A 16,583-nucleotide genomic window follows, 5' to 3' on the forward strand; every position below is an offset into this window, starting at 1 on the left:
ACAAGATATGTGTATGTGTGTGTTGTTTCGTAACAGTCTGAGACAGTCAGAGGTTAATTGTTGGTTGGAGATTATGTAAGAACCTGTGTGAATCTGTGTGTGTGTGTGTGTGAATCTGTTGTCGCGGCAGCCTGTTATTACACAGCCCCCATCCTTTACGTGAGACACTTAGAAGAGCCCTGTCTTATTATTTGTGTCCCATTCTTGTTAATTATACACATTTCATTTTCACCCATATATCAGCAGGAGGCCGTCAGCCCAATAATGGGGGCTGCAGAGAAGCCAAGACAGATTACGTTCATTTTCATCTTCATTTCATCATGTTTTTTGTTTTATATTCTTTGCTAAGAAAGAGGGCAGACATGTATTTAGACTCAAACATTGTGCAAGCATTTGGCTTGCACAATGTCATTGTGTTTGATGAGAGAGAGAGATTGTGATTTAGGTGATGAATAGAAAAGAACAGGGGTTTCGTGATTGTGTGTTCATGTGTCCATTCATCCAAACTTGTGTATTCCCTCTGGCTCACAGCCCAGAGCCATAATACAGTTAGCTCCTTTACTGCTCCTGCACCATGTATTATTGAACCAACATGACTGTAATCAATAGAGACAACACAATCAAGTGTGTGTGTGTGTGTGTAAGAAATAGCTTTTGCATGTTTCTCAAATCTCTCTGACTCATGGTCCGTCTTAATGTCTCAAAGTCTCATTCATCATCATGAATAAATATCACTTATTTATCTTCAAAAAGAGGCTAATAAATTACCATCAACCTCTTCAGGTTCACTAAATAGTTCTATTTATATTTTAGAATTATGAAAAATGCGTTTTTTTTGTTCTTGCTAATTGTGTGCTTTTGTATGGTGTGTGCTTCCGTATTAACCTGTGTGTGAACTAGTATCCATAGTAACCTTAGCCATTACGAAAAAAGATGATTGCCCTTGCAGTTACATTGATGCATCACTATCCCAACCCCCTGAGGAGTTTTTTTTTTATTGGTTGGTTTAAAGTCACTCCTCTGCTCCTGTTGATTAGCTGTCTCCCTCTCTGGCCCCAACACAAGTTCCTTAAGTGTCACTGTGACAGCAACACTATGTATTGTTCAAGTGTTGGAACCCCTCTAGTTTACTTTTAAACCTGTGTGGGCGTGTTTATGTAACAGGTGTCTGTATCTCCCCCTCCCCTCAGTCCCACAGACAGTCGTTACGCCTCGTCGGGCGAGTTGAGTCGAGGCAGCTCTCAGCTCAGTGAGGAGTTTGTTGCTGAGGACGGCGAGAGCTTGCGAGGTTCAGAGTTCTACGATGAAAACGACTCCTACCACTCCTGCCACTCCTCTGTCAGCTACGGCAAAGAGGACTCCCCAGGCTGGGATGGCGAGGACCCCCAAGGCGTCTACAGCGACGAGGGAGGCTACCTCAAAGACGGAGGGGAAGAGGGGGCGCTGTATGCCGGAGAGGGGGGTGACGTGTACGGGGAGGAAGGGGAGTACATCTACGAAGATGAGGAGGAGATGCCTTTCGAGGAAGATGAAGATACGTATCCACTTGACGGCACACTCGGTGAAGACCAGGAGCCGCCCTACACCCCCACACCCACAAGCACTGCCCCCCTGATGCCCCCCTCTGATGGTCTGTCCTCCACCAGACCACCGCTGGAGAAGCAGGCGTCGTTGCATCAGCAGCGGCCAGCTCCTGATCAGCTCCCGCCCGCCAGCACAGCTCCTAGTCTACCTCCAGTCACACACAATGACACGTTGCCCCCTTTCAGTGCGGAATCCACCAAGCCTCCGTTCGCACCCACCCAGCCAGCCCTGTCAACCACCACCACATCCACCCCCACGACCACATCGCAGGTTCCAGCTCCAGATACCGGGCCCCTGGAGCCTGAACCCAAGTTTGAGGTGCCGTTGGAGGAACCTCAAACTCCCGAGCAGCCTCCAGTGGCAAAGAGTGTCCCTCCAGCGCCTGAAGAGAGAACAGAGGAGCCACCTGTTCCAAGGTGAACACTGTTCATACACCGTCCGACTCAGCTTTCACTCACTGTCAATACTAACACAGCTACATTTTGTACATAGACGTTCATCCGGCAGTTCATTCAAGTAACAATAAGCACATACAGTATATATACAGTACATCTAATTAAGAGGAACATAGGAAACGGACACTGGGGAAGGCGTAGGAATAGGAAAAAAAAAACATAAGTGCCTGTCTAGATGAACCAGTGTCATTCTAATAAAACAGCCAAAGTTTTAAAATGATTATCTACATTTTTGTAATCATCACGTTTTCTCCTACACTGTGTGCAAAATCAGCGGAGTGTCCCTTTAATGTGTTTACCACTATTAGTCAATGATAGTTTATCTCTATAATAACTACACATTCACTACATTAGCTAATAGAGCACATACTAGCACATATATGCATAACGCTTGTTGTTCCTTCTCCAATCATTCTTTTAGTTTCCCAAAGAGGGAAATCATGGAGCCTGGTCCTGCCAGAGCCAAAGCCAACTGGCTTCGACTTTTCAGCAGAGTACGACTACAGCTGCAAGAGGTACAACATGTGTGAATGGGTGTGTGTTTCTGAGTGTACCTTGTGCACATAGGTGTGCATTTGTGCAACGTACATTCATGCCAGGTGAATGCCTGGGCTCATAAGAGTGGGTAATAATAGGTCTTCTGTTGTTGTTAAATTCATAAGTCTAATATTGAGCTCACTGACTTGTTGCATCAGTCCCTGCATGTCCTGTTACTGTGTTTTTTTTTTCCAGCTTTTGTTGACTGGTCCACCATTTTTCCCTGTTTTTGTTTATTGCTGTGGATTATATTGTCTTGTGTTTAATTGATAGTTTCTGTTTACCCCTTGTACTGTTTGCCATTTCATTATTTTCTTTTCAGTTGTTTGCCATCCTCGTAGCGATTTGCATGTAGTCCATTCCGATTACCCATGGCTGGAGCAGACGCTCAGGTGGGTGTGGCCAGTAGTCAATCTAATTTCTTTTTTATGCATCCTGTGTGGCTCATAGATATTTATCGGGAGCCCAAGCAACACATGGGAAACTGCTTTAAGCCTGCAAAGTGTCTTTTCTAAAGCCTGACGTTTATACCAATCTTGACTATTTCAGTTCGTCAGTGTGACGTGAGTATCGATGCTGTGTGTTCTTTGAACAGACAACAAAGAGCCTTTCAATAATAGAGCAGATAGAATTAGAAGAGTGACTACACGGATGGCCATCTGGCTGTAATCTACTTTTACTATGATTCTCAAACACAGAGAGAAGCCACTGCTGCTGTCAATAATCAACACACTCACTCAGAAAGACACAACTAAGCTATACCACTCTCCTCATCTCCCCCTTTTTCTTCTCCCACTTGTATTACTGTTGTATTGTCCATTTGTGAATTCTGGGAACACTTTCAGTCATTGTGGCTACAACTTCTAATGAAACTCAACATGATATATTGCTTTTTGCTAAGGAAGACCATACAGTATGCCTCGATTGTGTCGTTCTCAGTAAATAAAAGCACTCTGTACAGTAAATTTTTCCAGCCACAGCTCTAATGGCACTCTTCTTGCCTCTCTTCATCATCTTATCTCTCTCTTTCTCCTCAGGCCCGAGGAGAAAGTGTTGGCATCGCCTCTCTGCTTTTATCAGCAGGGTAAGTAACCATGACGCTGTTACTACTACGGTCATTGACAATCTATAACTTTACCAACCGAAAGGCAAGCCCATGGCTTTAATGTCTGAATGCATTTATTGTCTAATTGATTGATCGTGTCCAGGTTCTAACGACTGTAGCTGAATAAATAGCTGGTGTTAAATCCTGCTCTGTGCATGTTTGGTCTCCAGGATGGGTGGCGCTCTGTATAGCATTGACAGCATGCCAGACCTCAGGAAGAGGAAAGCTATGCCTCTCGTCCGAGATCTGGTGAGTTTCTGCACTAATCTCTTTATATTCCCCTGTCTCACATCTCCCCATATCCATTTATCACTCGGCTCAGCAGTAAGAGCTCTCATCTACTAAACCTACTCCTGTTTTCCGTCTAATTGTCTGCTGCCCTTTCATATCTCATTACTCTCATCTCTTTACCTCATTCTTTTCTTAATTTCTCTTTCTTTTTACTTCTCTTCCGCACTCCTGCGTCTTTTAGCCCATTGCACATCCACTCTGCTTTCCCTCCTGTTACAGCACCTGTTGACAAGGCGAGCTGCAGGGCTAAGGGGAAACTGGCAAAGCCAGAGGTTTCCCCCAGACTGACATGGATGTTTGTTAGATGCTGTCATATAACATACCTTTCATTACCCCATTCTGCCATCGTCACCATGCCTCCCTGACACTGCCTCATTAGAGTTAAGACAGTAAGAAATATAAATCACCCCTATTTTATGCCTGACAGCATTACCACTTTTCTGCTTTTGTCAAAAAGACAGGAGGCTCTAATTTTACTAGCAAGTATAGATACGATCAAACTATGAATATACACACACACACGCACACACACACACGCACACACACACACACACACACACACACACACACACACACACACACACACACACACACACACACACAGTATCATGTTTCATATTTGACAAATTAAAAAGAAAACCTTAAAGGAATAGTTGATTTTGATAAATACCCTTGGATGCTTTCTAACTATGAGTTAGAAGAGAATATTTAAGTCTGGAAGCAGGGGAAACAGCTTCCAACCTGTCACAACTTGTCATCTTTACACTTTGGGATTTGTGCAGATAATACAAATAAAATATAACATCCTAATGTTAGCCTTAGAGCTGCAGGGAGGCAGATTTGATTACCTTCAGCCTCCAGTCTTTTTTTCTAAGCTAAGCTAACTGGCTTTATATTTAACGGACAGATGAGAGTGGTTTTAATCTTCTCTAATTCTAGTCAAGAAAGCAATCGTGCAGTATTTGTCAAAATGTTGAACTATTGCTTGTAATGCAAAAGCACATTCTGTAGTGGATGTTAGAAACAGAAGGCAGCCTTGAAATAGGACAGCAACTTGGCTCTTTATATTAACTGCCAGGCAACCCTCAGTGTGCCATTTTCCTAAACTCACCAGATCCAACCGTTAGTAATTAGCTCAGATGCTGTCTTCATTAATAATTCTTGCTGTCACAAAGCACTGACTGACATTCACAGGCAGGTGCACCACTGTTTCTCTTCCTCTCTCTGTCTCTTGCTTTCATGCACACACACACACACACACACACACACACACACACACACACACACACACACACACACACACACACACACACACACACACACACACACACACACACAACCTGTCAGAGTCTCCCAGGTAATTGATCGGACAGTGTGTGGTCTGGCATAATGAGCAGTGATCGCAAGCTACTTCATTCACACATCAAATACTCAAGTCTGGTCGCAGCTGTGACTTCCTCACCATTAAAGTCTGTTGATTCACCTTGTTTGTTTAATCACAATAACTGCAGTATATACACAATGAATGCACCCTCTCTCAACAATTTGAATTCTCTATAGAACCCCAACCCACTATTTCTTGCCTTTTTCTAATATTAAATCTCTCCCTTGTTCCTCCCACCTTCACTGCTTTTCCACAGGCTATGGTGAGTAACACCAACACCATTTGCATTTAAAACACTTAGGTTATGAAGGTATACTAGTTTTCTCATCTCACCAGTGTTATCGATATAAGAGGAAGCACTTTAAATTCTGCAGCTGTCACCTCTAGTTTGCTGTAACTATTGCCAGACAGACAGTAATAATACACATTGCCTCACGGGCTGCTCTGAGATTTGTCTTAATAAATAAGATATTGAGATGCGAGCTGAAAGAAACTGACCCCTCCTCTCTCCTGTCACTCAGTCCTTGGTTCAGAACTCCAGGAAGGCGGGCATCACCTCAGCCCTGACGTCGAGCACCCTGCATAACGAAGAACTGGTCAGTACTCATTTACAATATTAATTCAAAGTATCTCACATCATGTCATTCAAGCAGACTCTGCTGACACCTACACTTCTCTCTTCTTGACCCTTGTAGAAGAGTCATGTCTACAAGAAGACCCTCCAGGCCCTCATATATCCCATCTCTTGCACCACCCCACACAATTTTGAGGTGTGGACAGCCACCACGCCTACTTACTGCTACGAGTGTGAGGGGCTGCTGTGGGGTATCGCTCGCCAGGGCATGCGCTGTACCGAGTGTGGAGTCAAATGCCACGAGAAGTGCCAAGATCTACTCAATGCTGATTGTCTGCAAAGTAAGCAAAGTGTCGGAAAACATTACCCATAACTTAGCCCCTAAAGCATTGATAAGAGGCTGGATTAACATATGATATATATATAAATATGATACAATATGATGTCATTTAAAGATAGCAGCACACCGTAACTGTTTATACTCCCACGTGGTGGTTGCGACACTAGTTGCAGTCTTCTCCTGAATAGAGGTGGCACTAATGAGGAAAGGCTACCATCTCTGGTATTTCTACAGACTAGAAGAAGAAGAAAAAGGTAAACAACGGCAGAACTGGCAGCTGCATTGCGGTCAATGCTTCAATTTGATTTGATGACCTACTTCGTCGGATCAAGCCTTTCATTCACCATGAAAGAACTCGTCTTAACCCAGTAGGTTTACAAGAGAGACTTGCAGTCACTCTGAGAGCCCTGGCATCCGGTGACCTTCGAGCTCGTTCAGGCTTCCTGTTTCTGCTTTGTCGTGCGCTGCTGAAAAAAATAGAGTGGTGCGCGTCCTCGGGACTTGCACTCAAAATCCTGGCATGCCAGCGGGATCTACATCATTTTGACGTCACAATGGTGCGCGCAAGCTCGGCTGCGGTGACTGTAAAACGGCCTTGAGACACTACATGTTCATTAGTGAGCTTTAGTGTTGCTGGTAGGCAGATTTTGTTGCTTTCATTTTTACAGTACAAATATGAGATATGTATCACTCTTACTCTTGGTAAGAAAGTTAATAAGCATATTTCCCAATATTATACAATATAATACTATTTCTTAAATGTTTAATTATGTATTTGCAGCTTGGCCTAAAATTGGCTTTTCATAGCCAATAATAATCTGGAATATATAAGAGCTAAAGCTTTGATGACTCGTTGTATTGTGTGTTTAATGAAAACGGATGCTAAAATATAGCATAAAAATATTTACACGAGCTGAACAATCATTTGCTGACTTTATGTTTTAAAATTATTGCTGCGTCAGTGCTGTTGTTTTTTTTATTAATAATAGTAAACTATCTAGTCCATCTCTTTCCTCTTATCTCTATTTGTCAATGACAAAGTCCCCCTCCTCTATCTCTCACTCCTACTTTCTTATTTTCCTTGTGTTCTTGAGAGGATATTAAAAGCCATTTGTCTTTTGTTGTCATCCGCCTCTCTTTTCCATTTCTCTTTTACTCAGAATTTCATAGCTCTGCAAATGTGTCCACCTCTCATTCAAGAAATATAGCCAAGTTTTTCAGCTCCAACACCGTAATCTTCATTTTAAATTCAGACCTCAGTTTCAAATGTTCCTATAATTGGAGAAATGTACCCTCCATGCAATTTTCTGCTCTGTTATTGTTTTCATTAATGACTGTATAGCAATATAAGCCAACATATATCAAACACCTTTCATATGTTAACTCTTCTATTTGCTTTTACATGTCTTAATCCTTTTCTTTCTCGTCTTGATTTTCACGCTAACCAGGAGCGGCAGAGAAGAGCTCCAAACACGGCGCGGAGGACCGAACCCAGAACATCATCATGGTTCTTAAAGACCGCATGAAGATCCGCGAGAGGAACAAACCTGAGATCTTCGAACTCATTCAGGAGGTGTTCACAGCCCCCAAGTCCACCCACGTCACCCACATGAAGCAGATCAAACAGAGTGTGCTCGATGGCACCTCTAAATGGTCGGCCAAGATCAGCATCACAGGTAAGAGTGGAGTCAAATAAGTACAGTACAGTAGCTTTGAGCGGAGCTGGCCAACACTGTCAACATCAAAGTCTATAAAAAGAGACAGGCTGGTGTTTGTATGAAGAGAGCACAGGTGGCGTTTGTGGGGCAGTAGAGCAGGTCAGATGTGTTTGCATCCGAACACACACACACACACACACACACACACACACACACAAACAGTGGCTGATCAGCTCGCTTTTTTGTTTCTTCTTTTTAGTGTTGTGTGCCCAGGGTCTACAAGCCAAGGATAAAACGGGCTCCAGTGATCCTTACGTCACTGTCCAGGTGGGAAAGACCAAAAAGAGGACCAAGACCATCTACGGCAACCTCAACCCTGTCTGGGAGGAGACATTTAATTTGTGAGTCAAGACCTCTTTGAAATATAAAATATGTGAAATTTGTAAGTGTCAGGGCTGTAAACAATGATTTTGGTTTTCATCACAATATGTTGTTAAGAAAAAAAAGCTTTCTCAGTTTTTTGATTAGCCAATGAAATGTCATATATTAGTAGAAAATGCTGATCACCGTTTCTCAGAGCTCCAGATGACATCTCCAAACAACAGTCAAAAACCCAGATTTTCAATTGACATTGATAGAAAACTAGCAAACTGCCATTTTTGCTTGATATATAAATGACTAAAATGACTAATTGATTCTAAACATTTTTAATTCATTTTCTCTCAATGAACTTAACCCTTCAACTTTAATTGTTTCACTGATGCAGTTCAACATTTCTATCTGCTTTCTGTTGATTATGTATTAAATCTATTTGTTTAAGGCAAATTCTTTTGCTCACACTTTTGATATTTAATGAGTCATGAATCATCATAGCATCTGGTCTTATTGGCCAACTGTCAATGTAACTATTATATTTAGTAGCTGTGACTGACTTTGTGTGTTTTAGTGAATGTCACAACTCCTCAGACCGCATTAAGGTGCGGGTGTGGGATGAGGATGACGACATTAAGTCTCGCGTAAAGCAGAAGTTCAAGCGGGAGTCGGACGACTTTCTCGGTCAAACCATCATCGAGGTTCGCACTCTGAGCGGAGAGATGGACGTCTGGTACAATCTGGGTCAGTTGAGCCACATTGTGTCAGTTAAATTTATAGTCACAAATACTGTATTGATACCACAGTTCACCTCACTTTGAAGTTATTTGACTGACCTAACTTCTCTGATTTAGATGTTTTCAGTTCGGTAACTGTGTTGCTATATGTCTTGTGCTCTTCGCAGACAAGCGTACAGACAAATCCGCTGTGTCTGGAGCTATCCGCATGCACATTAATGTAGAGATCAAAGGAGAGGAGACGGTCGCCCCCTATCACGTTCAGTACACCTGTTTGCATGAAGTAAGCTCAGTGTGGTGTGTGTTTAAACAGGTAGAACGTAACAAAATATATAAAAGAACTGTACTTAAATACTGTTTCAAGGGTATTGGTGTTTTTATATGTGCATTTTGAGGGACTTTATACCTTTACTACTACATCTCTGGGAATATTGTAATTAGTTTTTAGTCCATTTTACAGCTCATACTTATTCTTGTGCTTTTACTAAAAGGCCTAATTGGCAGTCAGTGTGCAGTGGTAAATTCATTGTTGGTCTCCATAACAACATGCAGAACATTATGCAGCCCATGCCTTTGAGTGTCTTCGGCCTATATTATATGTGGATACGTCGTGCACTGCACACTAATGACAGATTGAGCATTTAAATAAAAAACTATTTTGATTAATGCATCACTACTTTTACTGTAGATTTTAAGTATTTTTTCTACTACCGTGTTTGTCTGTGCATCTGTGAGTATTTCTGTGCAAAGGCATCCTAATGTCCCATGCCAAACAGATTAATTTACTGATTGATGTTAAGCTCCATTCCAAATGAAACTTGAGTTATTACTCCGTGAAGTTTGCTTTGCTCTCATGAGATGAAGACCTCTTCCAACAGCAAAGACATCAGACACATTTGCAGTCTGGCTCTGTGTGGAAAACTCTACTGCTTGATTGTAGAACAATCACAGACGTATATGTCATTTCTCAGCCCATTACTCAACAGAGCATATTAGCTGAACCTTAACACACAAATGACCACTGTTGGCCACACAGCCAACTCGGAATGTTTTCATCATTGAGTAGTCTAGACAGCAACTTGTGTTGGCCTCATAATATAGTTTAATGGCTATTTATGTAGCACAGCCATTTAAAGATAAACAGACCTAAGGTTTTAATCAGCTCTGTTTTTATACAATGAAACATATAGAAACTTTGATTACAACTGAGAGATGTTTGAAAGCTCTTTATAGCCATTTGACACTTCTCCATCGCTCTATTTTGAACCAGTAGTCTCTATTTTTGCCATTTCTCTTTTTGTACTCTTCTGTACTGACTTTTTTTCAGTCTCTCTGCTTATTTGTTTTCTATATACCTCCTTCCATTCATTCTTTAACTCTCTCCTATTTTATTGTGCGTAGAACCTCTTCCACTATGTGACAGATATCCAGAACAACGGTGTGGTGAAGATCCCCGATGCCAAAGGGGATGATGCATGGAAGGTCTACTTTGAGGAGACTCCCCAGGAGATTGTTGATGAGTTTGCCATGCGTTATGGAGTGGAGTCCATATACCAGGCCATGACGTATGTTACCGTCTGAAAGCCTGATATATATATATATATGATATATATATGCGTGCATTGCTGGTTGTTTTCATGCATCAAGCTCTGTGTAAAGTATTCTGTATTTTCTCACATGTCTGTCCCTCTTTTGCAGTCACTTTGCCTGCCTGTCATCTAAGTACATGTGCCCAGGTGTGCCTGCAGTGATGAGTACCCTGCTGGCTAACATCAATGCCTACTACGCTCACACCACCCAGGCAACGAACAATGTCTCTGCTTCTGACCGCTTTGCTGCTTCTAACTTTGGGGTGAGTCACTGCAGAAACATTTAGCAATATTAATAAATGCTACAAACAAGGCTTGTAGAAAAACTACAACATCATCTTGTGTAAGTAAAGTAAAATTTTTGTTTTGTTTTTAATTCATAATTTCTTTTTTACTATATGCTTATGTATTATCCTGGTACTGGTTGGCTGGGCTTTTTATGTGTAAAGCAGTGTGGTGTGTCTGCTTTGGTTTTTTAAATATTAAACTCTGTGTTGTAATTTCCACAGAAAGAGCGATTTGTCAAGCTTCTAGACCAGCTTCACAACTCTCTGAGGATTGACCTGTCTATGTACCGCGTAAGATTGCACTCCGTTTTCCTTTTACACTCATATATTATATTTGAAAAGTTTATAATAGATGACAACTAATTGTGGCTGGACAGTCAAACTGCATGGTAGAACACCAACCCACCTCCCCTCTTTTTCTATTCTGTACCTTTCTTTTCCTGTGTGAGAAACAGTGAAACAAAGCAGGCGGATGTGTTAATTAGACTGACAGCTACTCTGAAACATGCACAGACACATTCAGGAAACACCGCACACCCCCACAGTAACAAGTGTTGCCTATGCTGGATCGTGCCACACAAACACAGTGGACGAGGATGGATGTTATGTCATCTGTTGTTCCTCACTGTATATTTTTTCTTTTTTTTTTTTTTTTTTTTTCGTCTGACTCCAGAACAACTTCCCTGCCAGCAGTCCTGAGAGGCTGCAGGACCTCAAGTCCACAGTGGACCTCCTCACCAGTATCACCTTCTTCAGAATGAAGGTACCGTCCCTTTGTCTTCATCTGTCAAAGCCTTTTTGATTTTCTTCTGTATTTTAAGCGCTCCACCTACCCATCATACTTCCACATTGCTCAATGTGTTACACATATAGGATATAATGAACTTCATCCCCAATGTCCTCCTTACTCTGATTTAAAAAGCACAATTAAATATATCAGTAGATTATATTATATATATTTGGTGTTCATATTGTCTTTGCAATTAAGACAAACATGAAGACAATTCTAAAATATATCCTATACATAATTTGATGAATTGATTTCAGTGTACCTGCCTAGTTTAACTGTGTGTGTGTGTGTGTGTGTGTGTGTGTGTGTGTGTGTGTGTGTGTGTGTGTGTGTGTGTGTGTGTGTGTGTGTGTGTGTGTGTGTGTGTGTGTGTGTGTGTGTGTGTGTGTGTGTGTGTGTGTGTGTGTGTTCAGGTCCAAGAGCTTCAGTCTCCACCCAGAGCCAGTCAGGTAGTGAAGGATTGTGTCAAAGCCTGTCTCAACTCCACCTACGAGTACATCTTCAATAACTGTCATGAGCTGTACAGCCGCGAGTATCAGACAGACCCGGTAAGAAGCAGTAATTTATTGAATATCTTTGTAGGTATGAGTTAATGTCTCTCCCTTTCTGTCATTTACAATGTTCAAATTTCTGTTTGCTTTATTGGCATGACCATAATAAAGTACAGTATTGCCAAAGGCCATGTAAGTATAATAGTTGTGTAAAATAAATTCAGAGACAACAAATGGTTTTGCGCCTGCTCCGTAGACTTTCAAAGAGCTCAGCACATCTTCATGTGTTGTTCCACTGGTTTTGTCTAGCAAATATTGAATTAAATTATGGTCAAATTGTCCTGATATATGAGTTTTATTTTGGCAACTAAAACACGGTTCTCATCTCTTCATACAGTGTAGACTACAATGTAGCAGGACGTGTTGCACCAGTGTCAGTGGCCAGGATGTTGTCACTCAACCTGTATTTAGTTGATGTTTCTGGTTGCTCACGGTGCCCTGATAATCTGCCACTGTGTATAGTCTGTTCAGTGCTAATAAGCATTGAGGTTTACTTTTCTTTTTTTGTCGTAGATGTCTAATGATTTATGTACTTTTCTTTTTCCTTGGCTGTAATTTGGTTCACTCTCTCAGAAGAAGCAAGCAGGATAAATCACAGCCTAACTCAAAGCTTACTCATATAGTTGGACTAACTATTTATTTTAAACTTGACAACCAGTTTTGTTTTAATGTTATTACTATACCCCCTTTGCTTGATTTCTATATTTTGCTCAGTGCATGTGCTGTGTGTGCGTGTGCGTGTGTGTGTGTGTGAGTCCCCATCATCCTCTCAGTCTGGGTAGGCCAGGCTCTCCCATCCATCACTCAGATTTCAAGGAATTTCTAGAACTTGCTTTGAGTCCTCATTACAGCAGCAACTCCATTCAGACTCCCTGGTGAATTTCAAATAAGCATTTTCCCTTTGAATAAAACAAAGATCATTCTTCACTCTTCAACCCCTGCAGTACTCAGCTTTTTTTTTCTTTTCTTCTAGCACATCTTCAGCTGTTTCAAAGAAGTCGTCCAGACAGTTAACATTCTGAGTCAGTTTGAAGCTGTTTAAGCAGCAAATGTTGAGTATGTATGAGTTGTTTAATTAACAACACATTCAAGATTTCCCCACAAAAAGTCTCTCTGTCTCAACAATAAAAAGTACTGTAAGTAAAATTCAGATAAGAGTACTAAATGGTCACACAATTAAATATCTACACTGACCTTTGGAAGATTGGCCCTTTGGGTATTTTATCCAACATGTGAGTAGAGGTTTGGTGTGTGCAGTATGGTCTAAAGTTTGTTGCATGATGATGATGAAACTTTTTAAAAAATTTGACATGATTTGGCTCAAGTGATTGAGCAGAATACAATAATCTGCAGACTGCAGGTTGGCTGTTGCTGCCAAAGGTGCTGATCTTACCATCATACACTCAGCAAAGTGACCAGCAGGCAAAACTCACCCCAAAAAAGTCTGTGTAGAGTTTTATTGTGACTCTAGTTGTGTCACTGCTTTTCCAGGCCAAACAGGGGGCTGTGCCTCCGGAGGAGCAGGGACCCAGCATCAAGAATCTGGATTTCTGGTCCAAACTCATTACACTTATCGTCTCCATTATCGAGGAGGACAAGAACTCCTACACCCCCTGCCTAAACCAGTGAGTCTCTATACTCCAACTTTACGCATTCTCTACTCCCAGAACCTTTCAAATGTGGTCACATTTCCTCCTCCATCTCTTCTGCACAGTTTCTCTTAGGCTCTTATCTGCTCGCTCAGTTTTAAATACCTTCTCTCTCTCTAAGTGCATACAGAGTAAGCCTTTCTCCTTCTCTCCTCCATCAAGATTTCCCCAGGAACTCAACGTGGGTAAAATTAGTGCTGAAGTGATGTGGAACCTGTTTGCTCAGGATATGAAGTATGCAATGGAGGGTGAGTGCAAGTCAATGATGTACTGAGCCTCTGAACTGACCGAGCCTTGTCAAAACACTGAAGACTCGTTAGATAAATGTAGCCGCTAACTGTGGGTCAATGTCTCTGTATGCACATTTATAGATCTGTGGAAATTGGAGGTAGCCATAGTTTAAACGCCAGGAGAGAAATTTGTTTCTTACTCAACCTGCATTTATCCACTTTATTCTTTCTCTCAGAACATGAAAAAAATCGCTTGTGCAAGAGTGCAGATTACATGAACCTGCACTTCAAAGTCAAGTGGCTGTACAACGAGTACTGCAAAGACCTGCCCTTCTTCAAGAGCAGAGTGCCTGAATATCCTGCGTGAGTAGCAACTCATCGACCTATGCTGAAAACAGAAAGTAAAAAAAAATAAAAAATAGACATTTAGAAAGAGGAGGAGAAGTAGAAGAAGAAGTTTGTAGATATGTATTAATATGTTCTGCTCTTCATAGGTGGTTTGAGCCATTTGTTATTCAGTGGCTGGACGAAAATGAGGAAGTGTCTCGGGACTTTTTGCACGGTGCTTTGGAGAGAGACAAAAAAGATGGGGTAAAGGTTTTCAGCTCTTCTTTCCCCTCATCTCCACTTCACTCCTCTGAAAGCGCTGTTTTTCAGGCAGAATTACTTTAATCCATCCTTCGTACTTTCTCTGTCACACTCAAAAGTTATCAGCCAAAGTATTATCCTCCCTCCCGCTCTGCCTCCCACTAGTGGTGGGCGGATCGATCCAAATATCGATACCAACATTGGTATCGATATTGATCAATACCTGTGTAATCTGATCGATACTTTAGTTTTAGTTTCTCTCCAGTATGCACCGCTGCGGTTTCATCAAAGAGGCGACCTAGCTGTCTGTCTGTGTAGGTGCCGCTGCTTTCAAGTGGCGCTCCTGTCACACATGCTGTCACAGCTCAGAGCAGGCACACTTCGCTCCTCCTCCCCCCTCTTGTGATTTGATGTTGTACCGTCACATGACTCAGGCAAACAAGCAAGCAGCCAGCAGCACACACATACAAGCAGGACAGAAACGGAGCAGAAGAATGGCAAAGAGGAAGAGGAGTGCAGTGTGGCTAGATTTTCTGGCCAAAAATGAAACAACGCCAAGCTGTACAATTTGTAAAAAGGCTGTAAGATACAGTGGTAACACAACAAATGTATACAAGCGTATGAAAATCCTGTCCTGGGTATTAACTTATTAATATAATAATTATAAAAATAATAAACCACTTAAAGGTCATGAAAATTCATTCAGATTTAGCAATTTGATAATGAATCAACCTTAATTATTAAAAAAGTATCAGTATTGGCCCTGTTTTTACTTGGTGTGGGATCGATATAAAATTTTGCAGTATCGCACACCACTACCTCCCACACTTCCCCCATGCCTCTCCTGCAGTCTGCAAAGGAAACAAGAAAGGCATGGACACAGCAGCACACACATGGACTCAAAGCAGAAAGTGTGTTTGGGCTAAGAGGATGTTTCAGTCAAAATACTCTTTGGAAGTTTAAAGAAGTGTGTTTGAGTCGTGCATTTATTTAGGGATTTAGACAAGTCTGTGACAGCAAGATTTTGTGATTTAATTGCCTTATTCCAGAGCTTTGACTGCAGGAAAGCGGTCCTTACCTCATTAACCAGACTCCCCAGAAGAGCACCTACACACTCACCTATAGCCAAATAGGGACCAGCAGCCAATTACAAGGAGACAGACAGGACCCCCCACCTGTCACCGGATGGCTGTCTAACTGGCTGTATGGCTGGTTCAGCTCCACAGGGTCTGAGGTGAAGTACATGTGGGCAGAGATATCAAAGGTTCAGTTTAAAATAGCCTCTAGTGGTTCCGTATCTAAGGTCTAATGTGTCCAGAGGACACATCTTGCTAGCCTTTTTTCGAATCCACGCTTCTCACCTGCTACACCTACTCATCCCTAATCACTTACGCCTCTTCCCCATTATTTTCTTCCCGGTTTTTAATTTTCTCGCACACCTTTCCTGCCCTACAGTTCCAGGTCACATCAGAACATGCTCTGTTCTCCTGTTCGGTGGTGGACGTGTTTTCCCAGCTCAACCAGAGCTTTGAGATCATCAGGAAGCTTGAGTGTCCAGATCCGCAGATCGTAGGACACTACATGAAGCGATTTGCGAAGGTAGATTCAGTTCAATTTGCAGTCAAATTATACCTTACAAAATCAGCGTACAACAAAGGGGTCTTTAAATGTAGTTTTCAGTACAGCCTGATGATTGATGACTTGTTGCTCTTGTTTTTTTCCCTCTCCAGACCATCAGCAATGTGCTTCTGTCCTATGCTGATATCATCTCAAAGCTCTTTGCCAACTATGTCACCATGGAGAAAGTGGTGAGTGGTCAGAGACTTAACTCAACTGGGTCAATAAAAAAATTTAAATACATT

At 41.8% G+C, this 16,583-nt stretch overlaps 1 protein-coding gene across 1 annotated transcript in view; it reads left to right on the forward strand.

Annotated features, from left to right (window-relative positions):
* unc13a (unc-13 homolog A (C. elegans)) overlaps positions 1–16,583 on the forward strand; it is a 42,460-nt gene that overhangs the window by 12,278 nt on the left and 13,599 nt on the right. The window contains exons 10-30 of the mRNA XM_028587630.1: positions 1,191–1,902; positions 2,471–2,554; positions 3,614–3,660; positions 3,852–3,930; positions 5,878–5,952; positions 6,052–6,271; positions 7,719–7,946; positions 8,188–8,329; positions 8,875–9,044; positions 9,205–9,320; positions 10,439–10,602; positions 10,736–10,889; positions 11,136–11,204; positions 11,587–11,676; positions 12,117–12,251; positions 13,746–13,879; positions 14,066–14,151; positions 14,370–14,496; positions 14,628–14,724; positions 16,177–16,320; positions 16,452–16,529. Of these exons, the coding sequence (XP_028443431.1) occupies positions 1,191–1,902; positions 2,471–2,554; positions 3,614–3,660; positions 3,852–3,930; positions 5,878–5,952; positions 6,052–6,271; positions 7,719–7,946; positions 8,188–8,329; positions 8,875–9,044; positions 9,205–9,320; positions 10,439–10,602; positions 10,736–10,889; positions 11,136–11,204; positions 11,587–11,676; positions 12,117–12,251; positions 13,746–13,879; positions 14,066–14,151; positions 14,370–14,496; positions 14,628–14,724; positions 16,177–16,320; positions 16,452–16,529 (3,151 nt within the window). The remainder of the gene's footprint in view (positions 1–1,190; positions 1,903–2,470; positions 2,555–3,613; positions 3,661–3,851; positions 3,931–5,877; positions 5,953–6,051; positions 6,272–7,718; positions 7,947–8,187; positions 8,330–8,874; positions 9,045–9,204; positions 9,321–10,438; positions 10,603–10,735; positions 10,890–11,135; positions 11,205–11,586; positions 11,677–12,116; positions 12,252–13,745; positions 13,880–14,065; positions 14,152–14,369; positions 14,497–14,627; positions 14,725–16,176; positions 16,321–16,451; positions 16,530–16,583) is intronic.

Source organism: Perca flavescens, chromosome 9 (assembly GCF_004354835.1).
Source record: "Perca flavescens isolate YP-PL-M2 chromosome 9, PFLA_1.0, whole genome shotgun sequence".
NCBI classification, from domain to species: domain Eukaryota; kingdom Metazoa; phylum Chordata; class Actinopteri; order Perciformes; family Percidae; genus Perca; species Perca flavescens.